General features: G+C 42.1%; 1 protein-coding gene across 2 annotated transcripts; it reads left to right on the top strand.

Annotated features, from left to right (window-relative positions):
* Positions 1–517: 517 nt before the first annotated feature.
* On the top strand, positions 518–23,693 carry stard15 (StAR-related lipid transfer (START) domain containing 15). Of its 2 annotated transcripts, none has more exons than XM_050042828.1 (6): positions 518–905; positions 16,812–16,959; positions 17,087–17,190; positions 19,421–19,538; positions 20,499–20,551; positions 20,655–23,693. In XM_050042828.1, the coding sequence occupies exons 1-6, from the start codon at positions 759–761 to the stop codon at positions 20,868–20,870; spliced, it is 786 nt and encodes a 261-aa protein (XP_049898785.1). In that variant the 5' UTR covers positions 518–758; the 3' UTR covers positions 20,871–23,693. The 2 variants fall into 2 exon arrangements, with proteins under 2 accessions (XP_049898785.1, XP_049898786.1); XM_050042829.1 differs by lacking the exon at positions 518–905 and adding an exon at positions 912–3,062.
* Positions 23,694–24,634: the final 941 nt, after the last annotated feature.

Consider the following 24,634-nt stretch of genomic DNA (forward strand, 5'->3'; position numbering starts at 1 on the left):
TGACTAATGGTCACTCACTCAATGGTAAATATGACGCTGAATGTATTTAACTGTGTGGACCTTTAATGACTTTTGCTTTATGTTTGCTTTTTAAAGGCATTTTCTGCACTGTTTTTCTTGCTTTTAGCTTTTGTTTTTAATGATCTATTGTTCCTTTAATGTTTTATCTTAACGTATTTGTCTTGTAAAGCACATTGAATTGCCTTGTGTATGAATGGTGCTATATAAATAAAATTGCCTTGCCTTGCCTTGTCTAAGGAGAAATCTGGACCAGTTTGTAGCCAGTTGTCTAGATGGCACAAAAGAGTGTCTACGAACGAGGACAACAGGCCCAAGTTAAGCAGAATGAAGGATAAGGTCCAGTAAACCCAAAATGTAACATCCTAATACCAGGACACAGGATCTCAGGAGGATATACACCCTGCCCTCAAAGCAAACAGAGAGGGGAGGTGGTTTGTTTAGTTTGTCTCCTGCAGTGGAGGCGGAGTGAGAGCTCTTTGTTTTCTGTCCTATCTGTGCAGCGATCAGAGGCAGCAGGAGGCAGAGATCCGCAGCTGACAGACAGAGGAGACGCTGCTGCAAACATCCCTCTGACTTTATTCATTCTTCATCTTCACTTTCTTCACCATCAAACCCAGTTTAACCAGCAGCAGAGAGGACCGCAGACCCACTGATGTCAGGCTGAACTCTGCTCTGCCCTTTTATTATTTACATCATCATTATAGTTTATATTTGAAGTGTTTGTGGCGGTCGCGGAGATGCCGGTGCAGATCCCGGACGACTCGGACTTCTCCTCGTTCAAAGATCAGTGTCTGAGCGGAGACGGATGGATCAGCCGCTACAACAAGGGAGGAGTGACGGTGTGGTGCCGAGAGGAGGAGAGCAAGACGGTGCAGAAACTCAAGGTGAGGGCTTACTGCTCTTCATCATCATAATCACGGAGTTACTCCTCTTCATCATCATTACATTAACTGTCACAGCCTCCTGTGAGGGTCTGACTGCTCCCAGATCAGCTACTGTCACCATGACATCAGTCTGTCCGGGTTAAATTACACTGTGTAAATAAAGTCTGAAAGTCTGTGTGTCAACGAGCTGAGGCCAGCTGGTTTTTCAAAGTAAAAGTTTACATTGTTAAGGTGTTTAACAACTGTATTGAACTCCTGATGATTATAAAACAGTGACTGAAGCTTGCAGGTGAATTTAATGGAAGGAAGTGAGTAGAGCGGCAATGATTGATCTATTCCTGATGGCCAAAAAAAATAAATAGATACAAAAAAATAAAAACAAAAATAAAAAATAAATTAAAAAACTAAAAGAAAATAAATAAATAAATAAATAAAATATAGTAAAATGAAATACAAATAATATAAAAATGAATAAAAAGCAAAGGAAAAAAAATAGAAACTTCAAGGAAAAATATGAAAAATAAAATATAATAAATATATCTTGGTTTTGGACTGTGGTTAAATAAAACAAATATTTCTTCAGACTCTGGGAATTGTCGGGTTTTTAAAAAAAATACTATGTTCTGACATTTTAAAGACAAAACAGTTACTAGATTAATTGTGAATGATTGACAATGACAAAAACTATTAGTTGTGTAGCCTTAGAAATAAGACACTTCCTACAAAACTCCAAATCTCCAGCAAACAACCGGAAACTGAAAGACTAATTATAATGATACCATCGGGTATGAATTTCAAATTAAAATATTAGCTTTACAGGGATAAAATAAATCCGGTAAATCTACTTATTATTACAGTTTAGCACATATAAAATCCTGCTGCACAAACAGGTTCAAAGATAAAATGAGTCGTCTTAAAATCACATCATAAAACCAGGGTGTCTGCAGGTCCTTAAAAAAGTTTTCAAATGTCTTAAATTCAGTGTTACAACAATAAAGACCTTAAGAGTCATTAAATAGCCTTAAATTTGTATTTGTTAGGTCTTAACTACTACAAACATTTCATCTTTTTTAATTTGATTATCCATTTTTTAATGTCTGTTCTGAAAATGAGTGAAGCCTTTCTGTGTAAAAATCCACATTTCTAATGTTACAAATCTTTAAAAAACTAAAACACTGTCATTTTACTTCATACTTGGCAAAATGTAGACTGACTTAACTCACTCTAATAACCACATTCCTACATAACACCTTAGCTGTGATGCTTAAATAACTAAAACATGATTTGTTCAAAAATCTGTCCTAAATCGGGTTAAAATGTGTCTTGAACAGGTCGTAAAAAGCATTAAATTTAACTGTCTGATACCTGCAGACACCCTGAAAATGTTTTTCAAAACATTCTCAACTCAAGGTCCACTTACTGTTTATGTGCCAGAGCTTTCAGCAGCATCTGGCAGTCAGTGGATGAAGTTTGTGCAGTTGTCATGGAGATGACTTGGCTGATGTCACATAACCTCAGTTTGAAAAGTGTGAGAATTAAGCCAAAGTTTTTGTTTGTCTATCTTTTGTTTCCACAGATAGGAGTGAAGTTCTCAGACTTTAGCAGAGGAACATAACAGAGACATTAAGAATAAAATATGATGAATTCAATATTAATGAGCTGTTAAACACCACAGACACACTGAGGGGAGATCACACATAAGACATAAAAAATATTAAAAATGAATAATGTGGAGAAACAGATGGTTGATATGAGTGTCAGAGAGCAGTCAGGTCAGACGTGTCGACTTTATTCTTCCTACTTCAGCTCTTCAGAGTGAACAGGCCGAGTCAGTTGGTTGAATCAACAGTTCCCCCTTCAGTTAGTCAGAGTCAATATTTAGTGACACAGATCTCTGTGTGAGAACTCGTCTGTGTGGTTAAACCAGTTTTAATGTACTGATGTACTGGAAACAAAAACAGCACAGTAACTGACCGTAGAGAGCAAACGATCAGCGAGTCAATCAGCGATCACCAAACCCATCAGTTATCCATCAGGTGACAGTCAGCCTCTGGGGACGGTCACGGCCAGTGTTTCAGGAGATCCGGTTAAGCTGGCAGATATCCGGGACAAGAGTCCTTCTGTGAGCCGGACATGTCGGCTAACCTCCTGCAACAGGTGTGTGTGTATGAATGAAGACACATTTTTAAAAAGCTGATATGAAGCTAAATCACTGATGGATCCCGAGATTAAATTTCAGTCAGTGCATTCCGCCTCTCCTCACTGTACAGCTTGTAGCCATGTAGCCTCGTAGCATGTAGCCTGGGTGCCTGTAGCCTTGCAGTCTTTTGCCCTGCAACCTGTAGCCCTGAAGCCTGGTGACTTGTAGCCCTGACACCTTGTAACCCTGCAGTCTGTAGTCCTATAGCCTGTAGCCTGGTGTCCTGTAGCTCTGCAGCTTGTAGCCGTATAGCCCCGTAGCATGTAGCCTGGGCGCCTGTAGCCCTGCAACTTGTAGCCCTGCAGCCCGGTGACCTGTGGCCCAGTAGCCTTTAGCCTGTAGCCCTGCACCTTGTAGCCCTATAGCCGAGTGACCTGTGGCCCCGTAGCCTGTAGCCCGGGGGCCTGTTGCTCTGTAACCCTGTAGCCATGAAGCCTGGTGACCTGTAGCTTTGCAGCTTGTAGCCCTGTAGCCTGGTGACTTGTAGCCCTGCAGTCTGTCACCTTGAGGCCTGTAGTCCTATAGCCTGTAGCCTGGTGTCCTGTAGCTCTGCAGCTTGTAGCCCTGAAGTCTGTTGCCATGCAGCCTGTAGCCTGGTGACCTGTAGTTCTGGAGCCCTGCGATCTGTTACCCTAAAGCCTGGTGATCTGTAGCCCTGAGGCCTGTAGCTCGTTGGCCTGTAGCCCTGAGGCCTGTAGCTCGTTGGCCTGTAGACCTGAGGTCTGTAGCTTGGTCACCTGTAGCCCTGTAGCCTGGTGACCTGTAGTCTGTAGCCCTGAGGCCTGTAGCCCGGTGACCTCCTGCAGAGGAAAAGCAAACCGGCGCTCAGCGTCAGCGTGCTGAAAAATTCAGAGCGGAAAGGAAAACGTAACGGCTGGAAACTTGAGGATGGAGGTGGAGAGGCGTTCAACCGACAGCAGAGCTGGGAGACGCTCCAACAGAAAGGGGACTGAGACAGAAACAGAAACCAGTTCATGTTCACTTTACAGGTTCTGTTTTCTTTACTGGAGCATTGCCAGTCTGGAGACACACTTTCCCTCCAAATATATCACATATATACACGATCTTCATGTTGTAGCCATATGTGTTATTTTCACTGGTTAATGGGGGACGTGTCCTCACTTTGATTTCAGTTTTTTTACCTGCAGTCTCTGAACGTTGTCCTCTGACAGTACAGACACCTCAGTGCAGAGGAGAGCAGATCTAAGCAGATCAACAGTTATTACTCAGAGCTCAGAGCAGTGAGCTGAGCAGCAGCCAGTGGAGCAGAGAGTCTGTCTGACTGCTGAAGGTTGTTGTCGCTGTATTCAGCTGAAAGCACCTGCAGCGACGACTCAGTGTGTCAGGTGGAGAAATTATTGAGAATGTATTTGTATTCCTAAAACTGCACTTGAGTTGAACATCATCAAAATGAAATAGTAACAGTAACTTTGCTTTCAACTGGAGATAAATGTGACAGTTATAAAACCATGTGGGAAACTTTTAGACGTTTTCTTCAGGGTGTCTTCAGGTCCTCAAAAAGTCTTAATGTCTTGAATTCAATTGTATAAATATTCGGCCTTAAAAGTCATTAAATAGGCTTAAATTTGAATTTGTGAGGTCTTAAGTGCCACAAACATCTTTTTATCCCTATTTGTCAACATGAGTCAAACCTTTAAACCTACCACTGAAACTAATACTGTCTTTTTACTTTATACCTGCACTTACCTGTGTCCAAAAATGAGACACCCTGTTCTACTGAAGAGGATCAAATCTGAAGTCAGGTGGACATGAACACCACCTCTAATGAAAGATCATGTTGCTGCAGGATGTGGAAACACTTTGACTGAAAACAAGCCGACGAAAATCTGTAAAAGCAGCTTTAATATCATCAGAAGTGAAGTCATGGAGGAAGTTTGTTGACTGCAGTGAGAAGTTTGGGCTTTTCCTCTTCACTTCAGTACAGTAAGAGTTTAATCGCAGCATTGTCTAGTGGTCGTCAGAGGTACTGCAGTTGCAGACACTCCTGTTTGGGTGTCGTCTGCTGGCTGGTCAAACCATCAGTTAGTTGAGGCTAACTGATGTGTCTCACAGCTCTTTGGAAAGACGAGACGTTGGCCGTGTCACACTGACCATCTGGAAACAGATCTGTCAGACACACGACAACAACCAGCTGCTCTGTTTACAGACCGCCAAGGAAATCACTGCTCACACTGTGGACCTCTTTATACCACACATACACATAGATCTATATATGTATACTTTTAATATCAACCCTTTTAGTTTGAGGCCACAGATAAGAGAGAACTGTTTTCCTCCCGAGGGAAATTGTTGTGCAGCAGTTGCAGAACGATGTTAGAAAGAATGCAAATAAACAATAAAGGTTTTCTGCAAGGTGAGAAAAACAAACATAGACAATACAAGAAATGTAAACTGGTGCAAATTCTAAATATCATGAATAAACAGGTTGATGGTAAGGTGAAATTCACAATTGTATTCCCATTTATCTTCCTCTCAAAGTCTCATTAGCTTCAAATATGCATATTGTGCTTTTCCTTTGTTTGTTTGTTTGTTTGTTTTAGATGGTGGAACTTATTTTTCTTAGACCCTCGTTACTGTAAGGATGCAGGAACTTTATTAATCCAAAACCCCTAAACACAGTCTCTGGTGTCTGATTCTCCAATGTGACAATTTGCTGCTTTTCTTTTTCTTTTTTGTTTTGTGTTTTAATCTCTGTAAATCTGGTCGTGGGTGTGAGTGCGAGCATCCATCTGTCCGCAGCTAATCCCGCAAACTACTGGACCAATCAGCCTAATATTTTATGTGCATATTTCTGAATGCTCAAGGACTTCTCGTGGTTGCGATGATTCACAGTTACTGAAATTGTTGATTGTCTTACACCGTCATTGGGAGAGTTACTGCCTCAATCAAAGGAGTTCAAGTATCTCGGGGTCTTGTTCACGAGTGAGGGTAAAATGGGGTGTGTGATGGATCGGCTTTTTGGTGCAGCGTCTGCAGTGATGTTGGTGCTGTGTGGGACCATCGTGGTGAAGATAGAGCTGAGCCAGAAGGCAAAGCTTTCGATTTACTGGTCCATCTACGTCCCAACCCTCACCTATGGTCATGAGCTTTGGGTAATGACCACAAGAATGAGGTCACGGATAAAAGCAGCCCAAATGAGTTTCCTCAGCCTTAGAGACAGATCAAGGAGCTCAGACATCCAGAGAGCTGCTGCTCCTTTGTGTTGAAAGGGGTCAGTTGAGGTGGTTCGGACATCTGATCAGGATCCTCCTGGGTACCTCCTGTTAGAGGTGTTCTAGGCACGTCCCTCTGGTAGGAGGCCCCAGGGCAGACCCAGAACATGCTGGAGGGATTACATATCTCATCTCTCCAGCAACACTTTCCAGCTCCTCCTGGAGGACCCCGTGGCGTTCCCAGGCCAGATTCAGATTCAGAAGTATTCTGAATCTGAATCTGGCCTGGGAACGCCACGGGGTCCTCCAGGAGGAGCTGGAAAGTGTTGCTGGAGAGAGGGACGTCTGGAATACTTTGACCCGACTTCAAATTAGCGTTTGAAAATGGATGGATACCGTGATTGACTGCTGACTCCTCACTTCTCTTAACCGGCCAGTAGGGGCTGTAAGTTTTTCGGAAATCATCTTGGCTAAAAACAACAAGCCTTACCATCTGTTGCAGGAACATTTTGATCTTCGTCGGGGCTCAAAATCTGATATCCATAGAGAACATTGGTCTGATTTTGAACCAGAGCATCTGCAGATTAATTCCATACCTGATATGTTATGATCCACTAAAGTTAGGCACCAAACAAGATGAATTAGTCCCTGTTTGTGTTGTCTTTGCCGCGATCTTGACTCTTAAGGGAGCCAGGGGGGACAAGTCCACCAGGCGCAGCTGCGATCTGGTTTTGTTGGACCTGCCGCACGGCGTTATACCACACAGGAAATGTTTCAGAAGAAGCAGAGCGTCTTTCCTGCCCGATGTCCTGTAAGATTTTGTTGATTTGGTCATTTTATCTTGATGTTTGTGCCCCTGCTATAAGAAAGTAAGCAGGCTATGTAGTTAATGGTTTCATTTTTGCCTGTTTTAATTGTGTTTATTGTTTTAATTTCTTACTTTGTTGTGCCGTAGCAGACAGACAAAGTTAATACAATTTAAAGTCCAGTTATGAACAACATGGAACAAAGATTTGTGGCTGTTTCAGTCATTAGAACTACATTAATCCTCATAAGTATGTTGTATCGATAGGTTGTTAGCAGCAAAGTCTGCTTGGTGTGTCACGCCGTGGCTCCGTCACAAATAGATGAGGTGTGTAGTTTTATTAGCTTCTGAAACATGCTGCGGTATGTCTGCTGCAGTTACAAGAGTTGTCTAGAGTGGCAGCGATCAGCTCAAACGGCCGCCTGGCAGAGATCTGCACTCTGAGTGCACCTCTCCAGTTATAAACTGTAAAACCTGAAAAACATAATTAACAGTTTGATGATGAAGTTTAATGATTTCTCCGCAGTAATAATATGAATACAGAAATATAAGACAGATGAGCTGAGAGAGGAGTCAGACGTGTCGTATGAACAGAGGTGTAATTAGTGCAGAAACGAGAAGCTCATTAATAATTAACGACTCTGATCCATCGCTCCGTCAGGTGCTCAGAGAGTGTTTGACCTGAGGCTGACCACAGGAAGTTAACCACAGGACTACAGGAAGTCACTGTGGACACATGGGAGGGTGTGTGTTACTGAGCAACACACACACACACACTGATACAAAAGCAGAGCTGATGATGATGACGAGGATGATGGCTCATGTTTTAATAATTCAGGGAGTCTTTCTGGAGCAGCGAGGCGCTTCTTCTCACACATGAATAATTAAAACTCTCCTGACGACACCTCACACTGAACCAGGACAGCAGGAACACAGATATTGAACAGTTTTACCTGTGGACAGGTGCTGGTTAAAGACCCTGAAAATATCAAAGGCTGAGATATCAATTGATCAATTAATTTGTCACATGCAACCATATAAGGTACAGATCTTCAAGGATGTGGCTTCATTTAGGATCCTTGTGTCCTGAGGGTAGGAGCTCCTCCTGAGCCTATCAGTGGTGCTGGCCGTGTGTAACCTTTATCTTGTTCCTGACCTTAACAGGGAGAAAAGGCAGTTATCTGGATGGTTGGGATCTTTAATGAATCTCCTGGACTTATTCTTGTAGCGCCTGGTGTAAACATCCTTTAGGCAGGGTAGATCAGCACCTATAGTATGTTCACCTTACAGTTCCATTCAGTGCTGTGTTTGAACCAAGCAGTGATGTTCCCCGTCAGGACGTTCTTGATGGTGCAGTAGTAGAATTCCCTCAGACATCTGAGGTTAAACAGTCTCCGCCTTGCCTTTCTTACCACTGAGTCAGTATGCCGTGCCCAGGTCAGGCTCTCAGCGATGTGGACAACAAGGTGCTGTCCACCCTCTCCATTAGATCTGAGGATCACTTAAATAATGACGATAGCCTTACCAATACCAATATCCTTAAAGTGATACCGATACCAGTAGTGTACTTCTTTAATATATTTTTTTCTACTTCATTCAATCCCATCATGTGAATGGAAGTATTCAGTTGCGTAAACCGCCACCAGACACCACAGGCGTTAAGTATAGCCATGCTTTCAATCATTTTGGTGGCATCTCAGCTCACTGAACTGCCAGCTGTGTCCAAGAAACTACGCTCAACTTCACCACACCACAGGCTTTATGGGTTGTAGCTGCTGCAGTAGTGTGCCAATCACACGTCACATTAAAAAGAAGAACCATAAAATGGTCATTCTTTAAGATAAGGGCAGAAAAAAAGATGGAATGGCCAATGGCAGGTATTACTTGACTGGAGAATTTTCAATACTTCTTGGTACTGGGTTATGTTGAATGATACCTTAAAGGTATCAGGTACCAACACCCAACCCTACTCTCTACTGAGGACCTTTTAATATTAAGAAGGATGGAGTTCCTTTGCTGCTTCTTCCTAGTGTTCACTATCACCTCCTTAGTTTTGCTGATGTTCAGGGGTAGATTATTGTCCTGACACGAACGGCTCAGGTCCTCTTCTTCCTTCAGGTGGTAGTTATGTGTCATCAGCAAACTTTATGATGGCGTTTGAGTTGGAAGTGGCTACACAGTCGTGTTTACACGGGGACTACAGTTGGGGACTTAAATCGCAGCCCTGGGGTGCTCCAGTGTTACGGCCTAGACACACCAAACCAAAGGTTGTCCAATGGTGAGTGTCTGTTGCCCTAGTTTTTGCGTTGTGTCCTGCACCGTTTGCCCTTGTCATAATTTTTTTTGCCGATTCAGCATGTCGAATTATCATCAGAGACTGTGTTTACAAGGTCTTTAGTATCCCGGTTTTGAGGCTTATCCCGGCTTTGAGCATATCCGGGATATGATGTTTACATGGAACACAGAGAAACCGGGTTATTCATATCCCTGTATACATGATAAATACCACTAACCCGTTTTCTGATCCTATCTGCACAGGCGTGTGTTATGTCTTTTACATCTTTTGTTTACAACAGATTGAGCGGGAAATGTGATATATTTATTATATTTAGAAGTAAGACAAAAATGAGACCTCTGTGGCTTCTAGCGGGCTTGGCGTTAGTAAATACTCACGTCGCATTACAGCTATGGCTCATCCACTTCATCTTTAGCAATAGGAGGGGAGAGTGACAACAAATATTGAATACGTCACTAACTTTGATAGGTATTCGGCTGTCACTGCGACCATGCAGTACAAGGCAACAGTGGATGAAAATACGTAGCCGTGACTGGTGGGATAGGATCGTTCTCATGGAGTTTACAGATTCAGAGTGGAGAGAAAACCGGCTGTGTGACGTAGTTGAACCATTCATGAAACCAGGATAAGGCGTATACATGCTCCAGTATCCCGGCTTCTATTGGAGTACTACAGGTGGCAAAACCGGGTTTCTTGAAACCGGGAAAAGGGCATAACCCGGTTTCTGAATTCGGGATATGATGTTTACATGCACAAACACAAAAACGGGATACTTAAAAAACCCAATAAAAACCGGGATACTAAAGACCTTGTAAACACAGTCAGAGACAGCAGAGCCCATTGATGAATGAAAATCATTCCAAGTGGTCCAATCAGCTCAGTGCACGAGAAGAGAGACAGAAGTGAAGAAAGCAAACAAACAGCTAAAGTGAGATCAAAACAAACTTCTTATATTAGGTAAGATGTTTTTTTAGTTATTGAGCTCTTCAGCAGAAGCAGTTTGTAGTTGTTTGTGTTCGTAATCATCGGGGTGTTGCTAATATGCTAACTGGCTAACTCTTGTTTGAGTCCGACCTGTCGGTGTTCTGGTTTCCTTTTTTAACACCAAATACAGACTACTGCCACCTGCTGGTGTGAGAGTTATCTCCCCTCAAGCAGGCGCAGAGCGTATGTACTAGTTGGCTGTCAGCTGTAGTCTTTACAGTGTGTTCAAGTGAAACTTTTTGGCTGAGACGCAGGCAACATGATGTGATGCAACAGTTGGCCTTTATCGCCACTGCTTCTTTCATGTTGGTTTGGTGTGTCCAGGCCTTTAAGGATGAGGGAGGAAGAGGTGTGTCCATCCACTCACATCACCTACGGTCTACTTGTCAGGAAATCAAGGATCCACATGCCCAGTGCCAGCTTTTTGAGGGGTGCTTGTAATCTGTCATAGTTCTAAGACCTTGCAACAACGCTTCTAGGATTGCCCTCCTGGAATTGGACTTCCACTTTCTTCCTGTTGTCCCTTTTCCTTGTTTAGTGCTTTTCTTGTAGGGCTTTTCCATTAGCACTTTGGCCATGCCAAGTCAAACCATGCTGCACCAATTTGCGTTTCCATTGTCAGTTTTAACATGCCAAGCATCTGTATGGAGTCGTGTTAAGTTACTGCTGATGAAAACTCAACATTTGCTCATTTTGCTGCTTCAAATTAAAAGCTTATGCATAACAAAATAATGGTGGACTTACATTGTGAAGAATTTTTAAGGAAATGAAATGTGTTTATCACCGAATTAGCAGAGCTTGTTAGCAGCTTTCTATAATGAAAACAAATCTATTAATACCACAGAGAGGAAAGTACGTTCTTACTGCACCTCTGCAAACAGCTCACCTTCTTTTACCTGCCTTGCTGTATGATGGAAAAACATTTAGCTGCAGAAATGGACGTCATCGACTCAAGACAAGCCGTCATCAGTTGAAGACACACCTTCCAGCTGATAGCCCTGTTGTAATGGAGACGCATATCCTTGCTGCGCTGGGCTGTCGCACCAAGTCCAACCAAGACAAGTGCAGCAAGCACGTGTTGATAGAATAACGTCATTACTTTGTAGGCTGCTGCTTTTAAATTGTCCATGTTTCCAGACTCCAGCCTGAAGTTGTTGGCTGCAGTGCATGTTTATGGTATCCCGGATGATTCTGGAAATTCATGGTTTCTGGTTGTGGAATATTTAAATTGTAATTTTGGGTACAGATGCTTCTGTAGATCTGTGACTTGTCTGACTTTTGAGTATTTGTTGACCAGCAACCACTGTAAGCATTGAACAGCATCTTAAGCTCAACAACAGGGCGAACTGCTCACAAGCTTATAGGATAACAAGATACATAGTGTAAATCAGACGGATTTGAAGTTGTTGGAAGCTTGATTTGTTCTCTTTTAAATAAGCTAGGCTAACAGTTTCCTCCTGTTCCCAGTCTTTGTGCTAAGCTAGGCTGAAAATATCTGTACTCTTTTCATCTTTCACAACACACGATATAAAGTAAAATAAAGGTGTGACACGAGCAATTTGAACTCAGTGCCAACTGCAGGTCACAGCATCACCATTCTTTACTGAAACACTTGACAGAAATGACACAGACTGAGGAAGGAATAGATGTAAAGACCGCTGCTGAGTGACAGACAGACAAAGACATGAAGCTCAGGACTTTATGAATGATTAACACTGCAGCAGAGCCGTGCTGATTGAGTTACACGGAGCGTTTTACAGCGTTGACCCTCACAATATCTGATGACTGCAGCTCAGCCAAGCCCAACGCCCCTGTAAGACTACAGCAGTGGAAAAAAGTGACGTCCTACAGTAAGCAGCCGTCTCACATGACGTCCAACGCTCTCAGGGCAGGTCTGTTTTCAACCTGTCTCCTATTAAGGTCTCAAAAGAATACAAGTAAAGTTTGGCTGAAATCTGGTGGACAAGGAAAATTATAGATGTCCAAAAAAGAGATATTTTGAGCTCTCTGGCAGAAGTTCAAGCACATTTATTTGTTATTTTTTACACCCATAGCCAGCAAAATTTACACACCAAACTTTAAATGTTATTCCTGGGGATTCTTGTTGTACCAGAGTTGCTTCTTTAGTTGTAGTTTCTTCAAAAAGAATATGGTTTCACAAATCTGTTGTGCAATTTAAACCAAAACCCGGCAGAAATGTGACAGAAATGCAGCAAATGTGGAAAAAATACAGCAAAAATTGAGCTAAAATATAAAATACAGCAGGGGCATAAAGGCTATGATGTGGATCATAACAGGATTTCACTAATGTATTTTTGGGCCAGATGTTGTTTAGCCTTGTACATAAGATGTAAACTCTGTATATCATTTCTGAAATTACACAGGGGGCCGTAAAGGGGGGCTGATGTGATAAAGCTTCCTTAAATTTGCTCTTTGAATTTTAGACTCTGGCTCAAGCAGGAACAGATGGAAATATTAGTGTCTAAGTGGGATGAGATAAAAACATGGATACCTGTATCCAAGACGTAATTTTGGATTTAAGTGGAGAAAGCAGGACTATACAGCCTTAATGACTTGAGCATCAACTCAACTCAACTCAACTCAACTCAACTCAACTTTATTTATATAGCGCTTTAAAACAACCACAGCTGAAACAAAGTGCTGTACATAGGAGGTCATAAAACAGCATCAAACAGCACTTCCAGATTTACAGGGTGTCATTTCCTGATAAAGGTTATTAGCGATGAGCTGGATCGAATTAGGAGGATAGAATAGAATAATTTCTGATTTATTGTCATTTAGCAGCTTGATATCCAATACTTGTCAAGGCTGCTGATGTCACCAGGTGTTATTGGTGCATACAGATGGTTGTCATTAGCATAAAAATTTAAATTAATTTGATATTATACAAAAAAACTCCCCAAGAAGAACCATGTTAACAGAAAAGTATAAAGGACCTAAACTGGAGCCCTGTGGAACACCACATGTGAGATGTGCAGCACAGGAAGAAACATGTTCAACAGAAACAGTGGCTTTTGGTTGTTGAGGTCAGATATCAGAAATGTTGACCCACATCTCAAGATGTAAACAAGAAGTAGTGCGTCCTTTGCTAAGGCTAATGGGATATGTTGTCAGGGCACAGGTTCACTCTGCTGTTATAGAGCTGCTGGTTCTCTGCCGACCTGAAGGTTGAACACTGAAATCCCAGACTGCCTGATAAGATCTGAGCAGGGAAAGTGAAGCTGCTTCCGAGCAAGGCATTGTGTGATCCGGTGTCTCCTCTAACAACAGAACCATTGGTTTGGTTCATAAGAAGTTCAGACAACAGGAGAACAATCAGATCCATCCAAATAAATTAACCAATCCCTGCATTATTTTTATTAGTATTTCACAAACAGTCAGTTAATTCAGTTCGAAACTGTAAGAAGAACGACTGAAATAAAATCAAACCTTAACCAGAACAAAGTAAAATCCTACAGGCTGTCATGCGCTGCTAGTACACATACCTACCAAAAGCAATGCACCAAAATTTGTTTAAAATCCACGTAATCGGGAAGGCTGCGATCACGCTTCCAATACACTGATGGGTGTAAAGAAGGAAGTAGAATAAGAGAGCAATAGTCCATGTAAGCAGGTGGGGGGTGATGGATGGGTCAAACAAACAAAGGACTTTCCCCCTGGAGACCAGTGTTTGTGTCCCTTACATAATTTCACTTGACTAAAGTTAGCCAATGTAACTTTACATCAAGTATGTAAGTGGGTTACATAACGTGACAACACACAACAATGTTTCTTTTCCTAAACCTAACCTACCTAACTTTACTTGCTTAAACCCTAGCTATTTAATTTTGTGTTAAGTACATAACATGATGACGTCGTTTGTGGGTTGCCAGTTTGTTAGAAATTATTCAAACCATTGTATGAAGATACGTTGATTCTTGAAAAACTCTCCGTCCGTTCAGCTGCAGAGCTTCAAATTTATTTTATTTTTTTTAAATTTAACTTTAACCAGAAAAAACTCTCTCTTTTTCAAGAGTGTCCTGGCGGAGACAGGCAGCAACATAAAGTTACAGACATAGAGCAAAAATACAGAATAAAAATGTAAAGCTCTAAAACAAGGAATACAAAAGGCAAAATAAGATCGCTACAAAGAAAAGCCAAAAAGTATGTTACTGTATACTAGAAATGAATCATAAAAATGCAAAAAACGACAACTACACATAATTACAAAGACCAGCTAAGACACACCGTGACATAGAGAAGATTGTACACAAAAATCCTGCAAGAGTGCTTTGAAACAGCCGTGGGTAATCAGTGAGTGCAACTTAAAGTCCCTCTGCAGAGGATTCCACACATAAGGAGCTGCAGACAAAAATGCTCGCTTGCTGAACTCCGTATGTGACCTTGGTACAGACAATAAAAACATGTTCTGTGAACAGAGCCGAGCCATTTTCAATTTAGTCAAATAGAACTGAGGTTGAGCTGGAAAGCAATGTTGCTGTCCACCAGTGATAAAAACGTCAAAACGAGTATTTAAAAGACAAATGTTCCTCAAAAAGCTGCTGAAAGGTGCAGGTGGGATTTGTACAGAGAATCAGCAGCAGGTGTGCAGAGGGGTACAGGGTCAGGTGGACCTCTGGTGGACAGGTGGTGAATGACAGTGTCTGCAGGGTCTTGTAGTTTTTATAATGTTTGTTGTTTTCTCTACTTTTGTATTTATCTTGTACATTTATATTTATTAGGTCTTTTTGTGGGTGAAAATTTGTGGACCATGTGCATTTATTGTTTGGTTGATTGTTGTTTGTCCAACAAAATAATTGAAGATCAAAAGAAATCTGCCAAGATAAGAGGAGGAGAGATGTTTAACAGTCTTCTAAGAATTTAGTTATTTTTCCTAAAACGGGGAATTATTTTGGAAAGAGCTGCAAAATATGGAGTGAAAAATAACCTGAGCTGTGAACCAGCAGGTTTCTCTGCACCTCTGCATATCTTAGACTGAAGGATGAAGGACCTTGAGCTTCAGATATTACACAACACATCCTACACTGCTGCATTTATAACTCTGAATGCTCTCTGTGTTTCTCTGCAGTTTGTTTCACATTTTTCTCCTCAGCGACTCACAGGAAAACCATCCAGCTGATTTAGCACGCATTAAAAAAACTGCAGCTCAGACATTAAATCCTCTTTACCTGCTCACACTGACATGGACATTATCTCAGTGTTTCTCTCCTGGTGATGTGCAGTCAACATTGTTAAACCTACAGAAAACTGGTTTATAATAACACATAGTATGATATTATCCTGCTCAGGAGAATTAGCTTTGAAGAAACAGTCTGTGCTTGTATGAATTCACACAGGTGTGTAACTCTGCTCTCTGATCCTACATGATGTGGCTAAAATATCCAAGACTGGCAGAAAATGTTGGAGCAGTAGAGAAGTGGTACTTAACATCATAATGTGCTGCGTAATATCCTCGTCAGCTGCTTTGTTGAATGGTAAGGTGTGATGTAATGCTCTGCACCCTTTGCAGCACCTTATGTTGGGTTCAGACCACCAGCCTGAAAAACAATCTGATGAAGGACACTAGGGATTAAAATGGGCATCAGACACGACAGTCAGTGGTTTTATACTGTATAGTTTGTCATACAAAACCAACATGAAAGTGACAAAAACTGCAGTTCCTCTAATGACCACTTGAGGCTGGCTCCAAATCAGTCAGTCCCCAACGACCTCCATGTTTAAATGCCCAACGTAACAGCAGAAATAAACATGTTTACAGCCTGGTAAAAAAAACTATTTTGGTCTCTAGGAGACATCTGGATGCCGCCAAGGAGTATGGATGTGTGTTCGTGAGCTCTGGTGGTAGGCCTCTGTAAGGGTTCACATGCACACAGAGTTTAAAGCCTGTGACTCCGCACCAGTCATTTCGAACTGAAGAAGCTGCTTGGATGGGAGGTGAAACATTTTCAAGAAACGCAAGCAAGTCTAGTTATGAAACTACTTTTGACTGTGTCGTAGTTAATATAAAGAAATAAATGAACACTGAAATTAAAATTAGGTTACTTCCGAACAGCTGGGCCTAAATGATCCTGTAGTGATCATACATGAGCTCCAGTGTTTAGATGGAACATAGAAAAGGAACCTGGTGATTCAGCAGCATTACAGTTATATTATTCAGGTTTCTGACTCCTCAATGTCTCAGCTGCTCTCTGATGTTTTCGTGCTGACTGAGAACAATAATAAGAGGATTATCTGTGATTTTTGCTGATCTAAGCCGTGTGATACATCTGACGTCAAGAAGGAACTTTGAAGTTTCAACCAACATGGATGAGAAACTGAAGTGCTTCGGACCGTGGAAAATTCAAACATCTCCATTTTTATGTCAGTTGCAACTGTGCAGATTTCACCTGCTGATGAGTGGACATTACATTTACTGTTTCTGTCTCAGATGAGGATAGTGTGTAAGGACGTGACGCCAGAGACGCTGTACGATGTCCTCCACGACACCAGCTACCGCAGGAAGTGGGACACCAACATGATCGACACGTACGACATCGGCAGGCTGACCGCCAACGCGGACGTCGGATATTACTCCTGTGAGTTCAACTCTGATGTGAAACTACCTCAGCTAGCATCAATACATCACCTCTCTGTGGATTTATATAATTTCTATGTTTATTTCTACAGTTATAGTGTGTTCTAATGTTTTTGTGTTGTTTGAAGGGAAATGTCCGAGCCCTCTGAAGAACAGAGACTTTGTGACGATGAGATCTTGGCTTCCTCTCGGCAACGACTACCTGATCATCAACTACTCCGTCAAACACCCGGTGAGCATTTTTTCTTAGGCTTACCTCCATCTACACTGTCGTCTTCACAGAGTTTGTTATAAATAGTGTTAGTTCAGGCAGGACTTGATGTCAGCTGATAGATCACATGATTCCTTTCTGCAAATCTCACTCAGGGCGCCCTATTCAAACTGCTCTGGCCTGCCGACTGTTGCTGCTTCCTCTGCTAGCAGCTTTGCAACCTGCCTCCACCCCAGCTCCTCCTTTTCATGTTGTGTTTGACTTAGCAAAGTCATTTCTGTTTGTCATTGATGCTGCTCTGTTCTGTTCCCGCTGCTGCTCTCCCTGCCTTAGACTTTCCATGTAGGCGCATGGAAGGGCAGGCCAGGGCAGGGATGTGTGCTGTCTGCCTCGGGCTTTCCCCGATTGCATGTGGAAGGGCAGAGAGGTGTGCTCTCTCTGCGTTAAGGTGCTGACACACCAAAACCGACATCAAAGAACTAGCGGCGACGAAAGCCAACTGTTGCGTCGTCTACGTCACCTCACGTCGCCCTGTGTCAGTTGCATTTGAACACACTACACGGACTACATCCGACGGCCAAGTGGCACATACGTTCTGCGCCTGCAGAGCGGAGTGAGAGAGCAGAGTGAGAGAGCGGTACACCCTGTCAGCCGAGGGGTTTCCTATCTGTGTAGCCGAGCACCGCAGCACCTCCACGGACTATTACATCCAGACGGTCCCGGTGTTTCCTCCGCAGGCTCCACTTCACTCAGCTGCCCGATAAACCCGCTGCTTCTTCCCACTTTAACCTGAATAACAAACCAGGGCTCGGTGCTCTGGTTGGATCCAAACGGAGAGCCGGGGCTAGCTCAGAGACTAGAAGAGGCTAACTGGCTGTGCTTCCCTCGGTCATGCTGCGGCTAACGCTCCGCTAGCTGCTCCCAGCTAGCCCCAGCTCTCTGTTTGGATTCTCTCTGACGCCAAAGTGCCGACGGTGCGGGACACACTGCAAAAACTAGGCCAACAGACGCTCACCGACGGCCTGACTTTGGTCGATGGCCGACCGTCAGCTTGGTGTGTCAGGACCTTTAGGCTTTCCGCGTAGGCCTAGGAAAGTCAGAGAGGCCCCAGAACAGAGCCATACCGCCAAATATAATACTGCAAGTGGAAATAAAGTTTGCTTTGACTAAAGTGGTCCTGACTGAAGTACACTCCAAGCAGAAGTAAAGCCACAGTTTTAAATTAGAATAAATATTATTTAACTAAACTTGTTTTTCTGAAACCCTTAAAGTCTGTGCTGTCTGCTGGACATTAAAGCAGATTTATAACCTGTTTCACAAACTAACGCTCTGTTTGTTTAACCACGCTGTAACACACACAGTAACTTCTGGTTACCACAATGTAAGATGATAAAAAGCTGGTTTGTTACCAACTAAATCAGCTTTTTCCAAAGGAGGTGCAGTGGGACCCTGGGGAGCCTTAGAGCTGAGAGTGCCCCAAGATTTATGTCAAAACACATAAATGAGCTTTAAACTTGTGTTTTCTGACATTTAGGGTTGCCAGGTTCACAGCCGGCAGAAACAGAAACTGTCAGAGCAGTGATGTAAAGATCTGTCACTTTAACTATCGTGGCCCAAAATACAGTCTGTGACCCCAATACCAGAAACAAGAACAGAAATCAGACTGAAAGATTCCAGATTTTAGAGGAGAGATGACGCTGACTGTCTCATATTGTCGCCTGGTTTTGAGACAAAACACCTCAATTTAACCAGCAAATAAAACATACATACTTGGACAGGATGCAGTCTTACTAAAGGTTTGGGGAGTATGTATCTAAAGCATCCTTTCTGGGGCTAAGACTCCACATTTAGCTGCAGTAGAGATGCATGAAAGGGTTCTGCAGGACTGTCAGTGTGAGTTTTAGTTTGGAGTAAAAGGCGATCACCAGAGAGCTTTAAAGCTTATGGTTCCCTTTGCAGCTGGATTTAGTGCTCTCATTTGCATGAAACTAAAATACTGGTCCAGGTTAAACTCTGTATGCTCAGGCTCTGAAAAAAATTAGATGTAAATTCAGCTTAGAGACAAAAAAATCTTCATGTTCAGCAGATGTTTCCTGGTGTTTAAAATTCTAGGTCGCTCCATTGTTTGTACGCCCTGAAAACTTAAATGTACACAGTTCTGAATCGCATCAAACAGCATCTTAACACACTGTGAACCAGCCTCTAAGCCAGACCTTTAAAATGAACAGCTCTACTCTGTGTGTCTCCTCAGCAACATCCTCCTAAGAAGGACTACGTCCGAGCCGTGTCCCTGCTGACCGGATACCTGATCCAGTCCAGCGGAGCCAACTGCTCCACCCTCTACTACCTGACCCAGATGGACCCCAGAGGTGAGACAACACAAGAGGCTGACACATCAACGTAACACACTCTTCAGACACAGATAGCGGACTAAACATAAAGTCATTTTACTGGTTTACAGTTTGAATGTAGAAAAGATGAGAAGACAGTCAGTTGGTAGATAACCAGCAAAACCAGTATGATGCATCTGTGTGTGTGTGTGTGTGTGTGTGTGTGTGTGTGTGTGTGTGTGTGTGTGTTGGAGCAGAAACAGGAAGTCTGTGTGTTGCCTCCAGCCAGTAAAAACACTGAGAAGCAACTTTTACCAGTTTGCTGATGTCAGCTTTTTGCACACATTAATTATGTCCTGAGGTGTGTGTGTGTGTGTGTGTGTGTGTGTGTGTGTGTGTGTGTGTGTGTGTGTGTGTGTTATATAGTGTGAGCAGATGTGTATTAACTAGTACACCATGATTAGACTGAGCTGTGCATAGTGCAGTTACACAAGTACAAACACACGTTAGTCACCCAAACTGTGATTGTAAAGTCCCTTTGTTATAGTGTTAAAGTATCTTTAAACCATTTGTTGTTTAACTTTATCCTGAACTGAATCTTTACCTTTTAACTAAATCTGATCTCTCAAACGGCCCTTAAGGGAGTGAGGTCAAGACAAAAAGTCCCAAAAAAGTCACCACTTTCCTAAAATGTCCTCACTTTTAAAAAACATCACTTTTTAAATATGTCTATGATTTCTCAAAACATCATAACTTTCTAAAAATGTCATAACTTTTCTAAAAATGTCCATAATTTCTGAAAATGTCTATTATCTCTAAAATGTCATCTCTTTTAAAATTTCCTTCACTTTCTAAAAATGTCATCACTTTATACATTTTGCTTCACTTTCACAAAAAACATAACTTTCTAAAAACATCCTCACTTTCTAAAATTGTCCATAATTTTTAAAGATATCATCACTTGGTAAAAATCACTCATGTTGTCCTCTCTGTCTGCAGGTTCGTTACCAAAGTGGGTCGTGAACAGAGTTTCTCAGTTTGTGGCTCCAAAGGTAAAATCTTTCTTCTGTAAATATGAGATAAATATTTTTATCCACCAGAGAAACCACCTGTCTCTTCATCGAGTGTGTCCTCACTGTGTCTTCGTCCTCTCAGGCGATGAGGAAGATCTACAAGGCGTCTCTGAAGTACCCAGAGTGGAAGAGGAAGCACAACCCGAACTTGAAGCCGTGGATGTTTCCGGAGCAGAACTCGCTGCCGTGCATCAACGTGTCGGAGCTGACGGTGCAGCGAGCCGACTCCCTGGAGAACATCGACGAGAGCGGACTGAGCGAGGACAAGACGCACAACAGCGACGACGATGAGACTTAAACAGACTGAAAACACGACGTCTCATTTCCTGTTTGTGGGTTTGTTTGTTTGTCACAGTGATGAGAGCCGGACGAGACTTCAGCGGGACTCAGACTGTTTTTATCTGCACATACGTTTGTTCTTCTGTCGTCACTCTGTTCTGTCACATCAGCTCCAGATCTGCTCCAGTGACGTCTGTAGATGTTCAGTGTTTCACAGATTTACCAGTTTAGACCAATAAAGACACCTGGTTCAGGTGAGGCAAAGATGGTGGTCATGATTCAAGTCTCTGCATGTCCTCACAGGTGTTCACAGGGGACCTGCTCAGGTTAAAGGTGGGCGGAGTTAAAATGTAAATGAGTGAGGTCACTAAACTGCATTTACTAATAGCTGGATTTTTTTCTGTAAAATGGAAGTTGTTAAATTAAATTGGAATAAGAAGATGAGAAGACAGGAACATATAATGTAACGGGGCTGCAAATAATGATTTTTTTTATTATCAATGAATCTGCAGATTATTCATTAATTGGTCTATTAAGTGTTAACAACTGTGAAAAATGCAGTTTAAAATTTCCCGTAGTCCACAGTGAGGCACAGGATTATCACAGGATCGACTAATCGTTGCAGCTCCGTAGAGGAGCAGTCAGTTAAGACATTACAACTCACAACATGTAGAAACAGGACTTTACATAAGACTAAACACAGTTATTATACTGTATAGTTTTTCAATTAAGGTTGACCATGTCAGACAAAAGGCCAGAAATATACTTGTTTTTTAACCACGTGTTTGCGTAAACAACCTGCTGTGTCGCAGTTGGGAGAAATTTTCCTCGATGGTTTTCTACCAGAAAGGGATCTCTTGGTTAAGGTCGGGAAAAAAGTCATGGTTTGGGTTAAAATGAATGGATTTCTGTCAGACAGGGCTCTCTGGGAGAAAGCCTACAAGGGAAACTTCTGCCATGTGCAGCTCTGTCTTCAACAGAATATTTAACATACTTGTAATGCAGGCTACGACGTGTGTTCCTGGAGAATTCCACCAGAGGGAGCACCAGAGACTTTAAATTTTACAGAAAAATAAACATGGCGACTCTTGAGGTTAATTTATTGTTAATTTTGAGATCCCGGCAAAAGTAAGCGACAGAGGCGCCAACGTAGCCTGAGTGTCAGACTGAAGCTCCCAGAACCTTCAGTCTGACATCGCCTCCATTGAAGGCGATTTACAAGGGGGAGGGAATTTGATTTTTCCCTAACCAATCAGTAGAGATCAACGACTCACCCAGAATCTGACGTCATTAGTATCCATGCCTCGGGGGTGCCGAAAACAAGCGAGCATTGCCCGTTTAAAATGTCTCCGTCGTCGTGCACGCCCAGCTGCATCGCCGTTAAATCCAGTTTAGCAGCTTCCTTAATTTGGTCCTCCATTAACGCGAGTAGTGGCGAAATACCTCGATAGCATCGTTAATGTGGTCTGTAGGATCTGTAGCGGTCGCCATTGTTGCTATCCTCACCAGTTACCCACCGGCGTACAGCTTGACATCAGCGTGGCGCTGATTGGCTAATCGCTAGACCCGCCCACACCCCCAGCGTTCATTGGTCCGTCCATCATTTGGGCGAGATAAATCGCAAATTCATAGCAGTATGCCGGACCAGAGATGCAAGCCTACTCAGTTGAGTGGGCGGGGTCTATGGTCTGGAACCAGGCTAGCGCCAACGCAAATAGTGTGTAAGGCCTTTAAATCAAGCACGTCATGACAACGGTGAGTATGAGTGTGTCTCAAATCGCTAGCTAGTGAATGCTAACGTTAGCACTCGTATCATTGTTTGTGGTACCAAATCATTACTGACCCAACAAACATTACTACAGCCTTTTTTTGACAACAGTTTTCGTACTTAGTGTAAAATTCGTGTAGGCTATAACTAACAGACTCCTTGTCGTCCCCAGCCGCCATGTCAAGAGTCGAGAAGTTTGCTTCGTCACTCAAAATATTAAGTGTTTCGTAAAGACGTATGAGATCTGAGACACTGTATGTTTCTCTCGTTCTGACAACACTGCCCCCTACTGTTCATGTACATACAGTATCACATTCATTTCACTCACGTTTCTGCTGCTGACATCTTGATACCGATGATGGAAGACAGATCTGGAGCTCTGACAGCTCCTCTTTAAAACCCTGTAACCCTCTAATGTATTCACGAGACAGATTTATGATGTTGTGAATTTCAGGTTAACCTCTCTAAGTATTATTCTATGATGGGTATTCTTTATATTTTAGAGGTGATAATCTGACAGACACAGTACAGAAACATAGATATGATTAGATTTTTATTCTTTAAACAGTTTCAGTAAATACTGTTGACTCTCGTCTAAACTTCCCGTGACCTCCTGAACTCTGATCTTTTATTAAAAGTTGAAAATATGATTTGTTCTTGTTGAATATCAGATTAAAACAAGTGTGAATGTTTGTAAAAATCCTCCAGGTCTGAGATTTTATATCAGAAAATCAGCCTCATGTTTTAACCGTAGAGTTTATTGATTATTGATGATTTAATCAAGTATAGAACTGTTCTGTGTGAGTCTGCAGCGCCCTCCAGTGGACAGATGACTTCACTACAACCTGAACTTTAATGAGAGAAAACAACCTAAACAAATCTCCTCAGTTCCTCTACTTTAAATTAAGATTTAAATTAATGATGATATATTTTGCTTTAGTTTATTAAACCAGCTTCATGTTCAGATCAGCTGATTTGAATCTGCAGCAGACAGATTGGAGCATCTCTTCTGCACAAACAGTATTTGTCAATCAGTTTCTGCTTTTATCAATAAAGTTGATATTTTCTGTCAAATATTTGTTCAGTAACATCTTATTATCATTCTTATCATTGATTACAGCACGTTCAGACTTTTAAAGATGATTTCATTCCGTTTAGCTTTCACTGTAAATGCGTTTGTGTGAAGAATCTTTGCCAGTATTGGTTTTTAAAGTAACTAAAGTTGCATTATGATTTAATGCAAACAGCGTAATACAAACACTACAAAATACAAAATGTAACTAATTACATTTACTCAAGTACTGTACTTCAGTACAAACATCCCTTAAAAGCTTATAATATCTAAATTTTGGGGGCGGCAGTAGCTCAGTCCATAAGGACCTGGCTTGGGAACAGGAAGGTCGCCACTTCAAGTCCCCATCCAGACCAAATATGGAGTGTGGACTTGTAGCTGGAGAGGTGCCGGTTGGCCTCCTGGGCACTGCGGGGGTACCCCTGAGCAAGGCACTGAACCCCCAACTGTCCTGTTTGTGCATGTGTGTGTATTTCAGGCCTGGGTGTAAATGACAACTGAGTGAAAAAAAAATTAATTTCTCCCTGGGGATTAATAGGGTATATTCCCTTCTTCTTCTTCTTCTTCTTCTTCTTCCCTCAACTTGTCAGATGAGTCCCACCCCCCACTAGGGGTCGCCAAAGCTTCATGGGGAGGTCAAGAGGCCTGCTTGAGTTTAAGGGGTATAAGAAAACCTTTTAAAAAATATACAATTGACCAAATCTAAAAACTAAATGAAATTGTTGTTCTTCAAGTTTAAAGTGTTAATATTTCAGATATTTAAAAAAAGAAAAATGAATGTCACTGGATAAGAGCTCATGAATATATTCACTGAGCCTTCACTCTCTGCTGAAAGAGCCTCGTCCTGCTTTAGAAAAATATGCGGTTAAAACAACCAAAAAGCTTAAAGAACAATGTCAGGGAGAAGAAAACACTGAATTTGTCGAAAAAAGAAAAGGAGCCC

This window comes from Epinephelus moara, chromosome 4 (assembly GCF_006386435.1).
Source record: "Epinephelus moara isolate mb chromosome 4, YSFRI_EMoa_1.0, whole genome shotgun sequence".
Taxonomy (NCBI): domain Eukaryota; kingdom Metazoa; phylum Chordata; class Actinopteri; order Perciformes; family Serranidae; genus Epinephelus; species Epinephelus moara.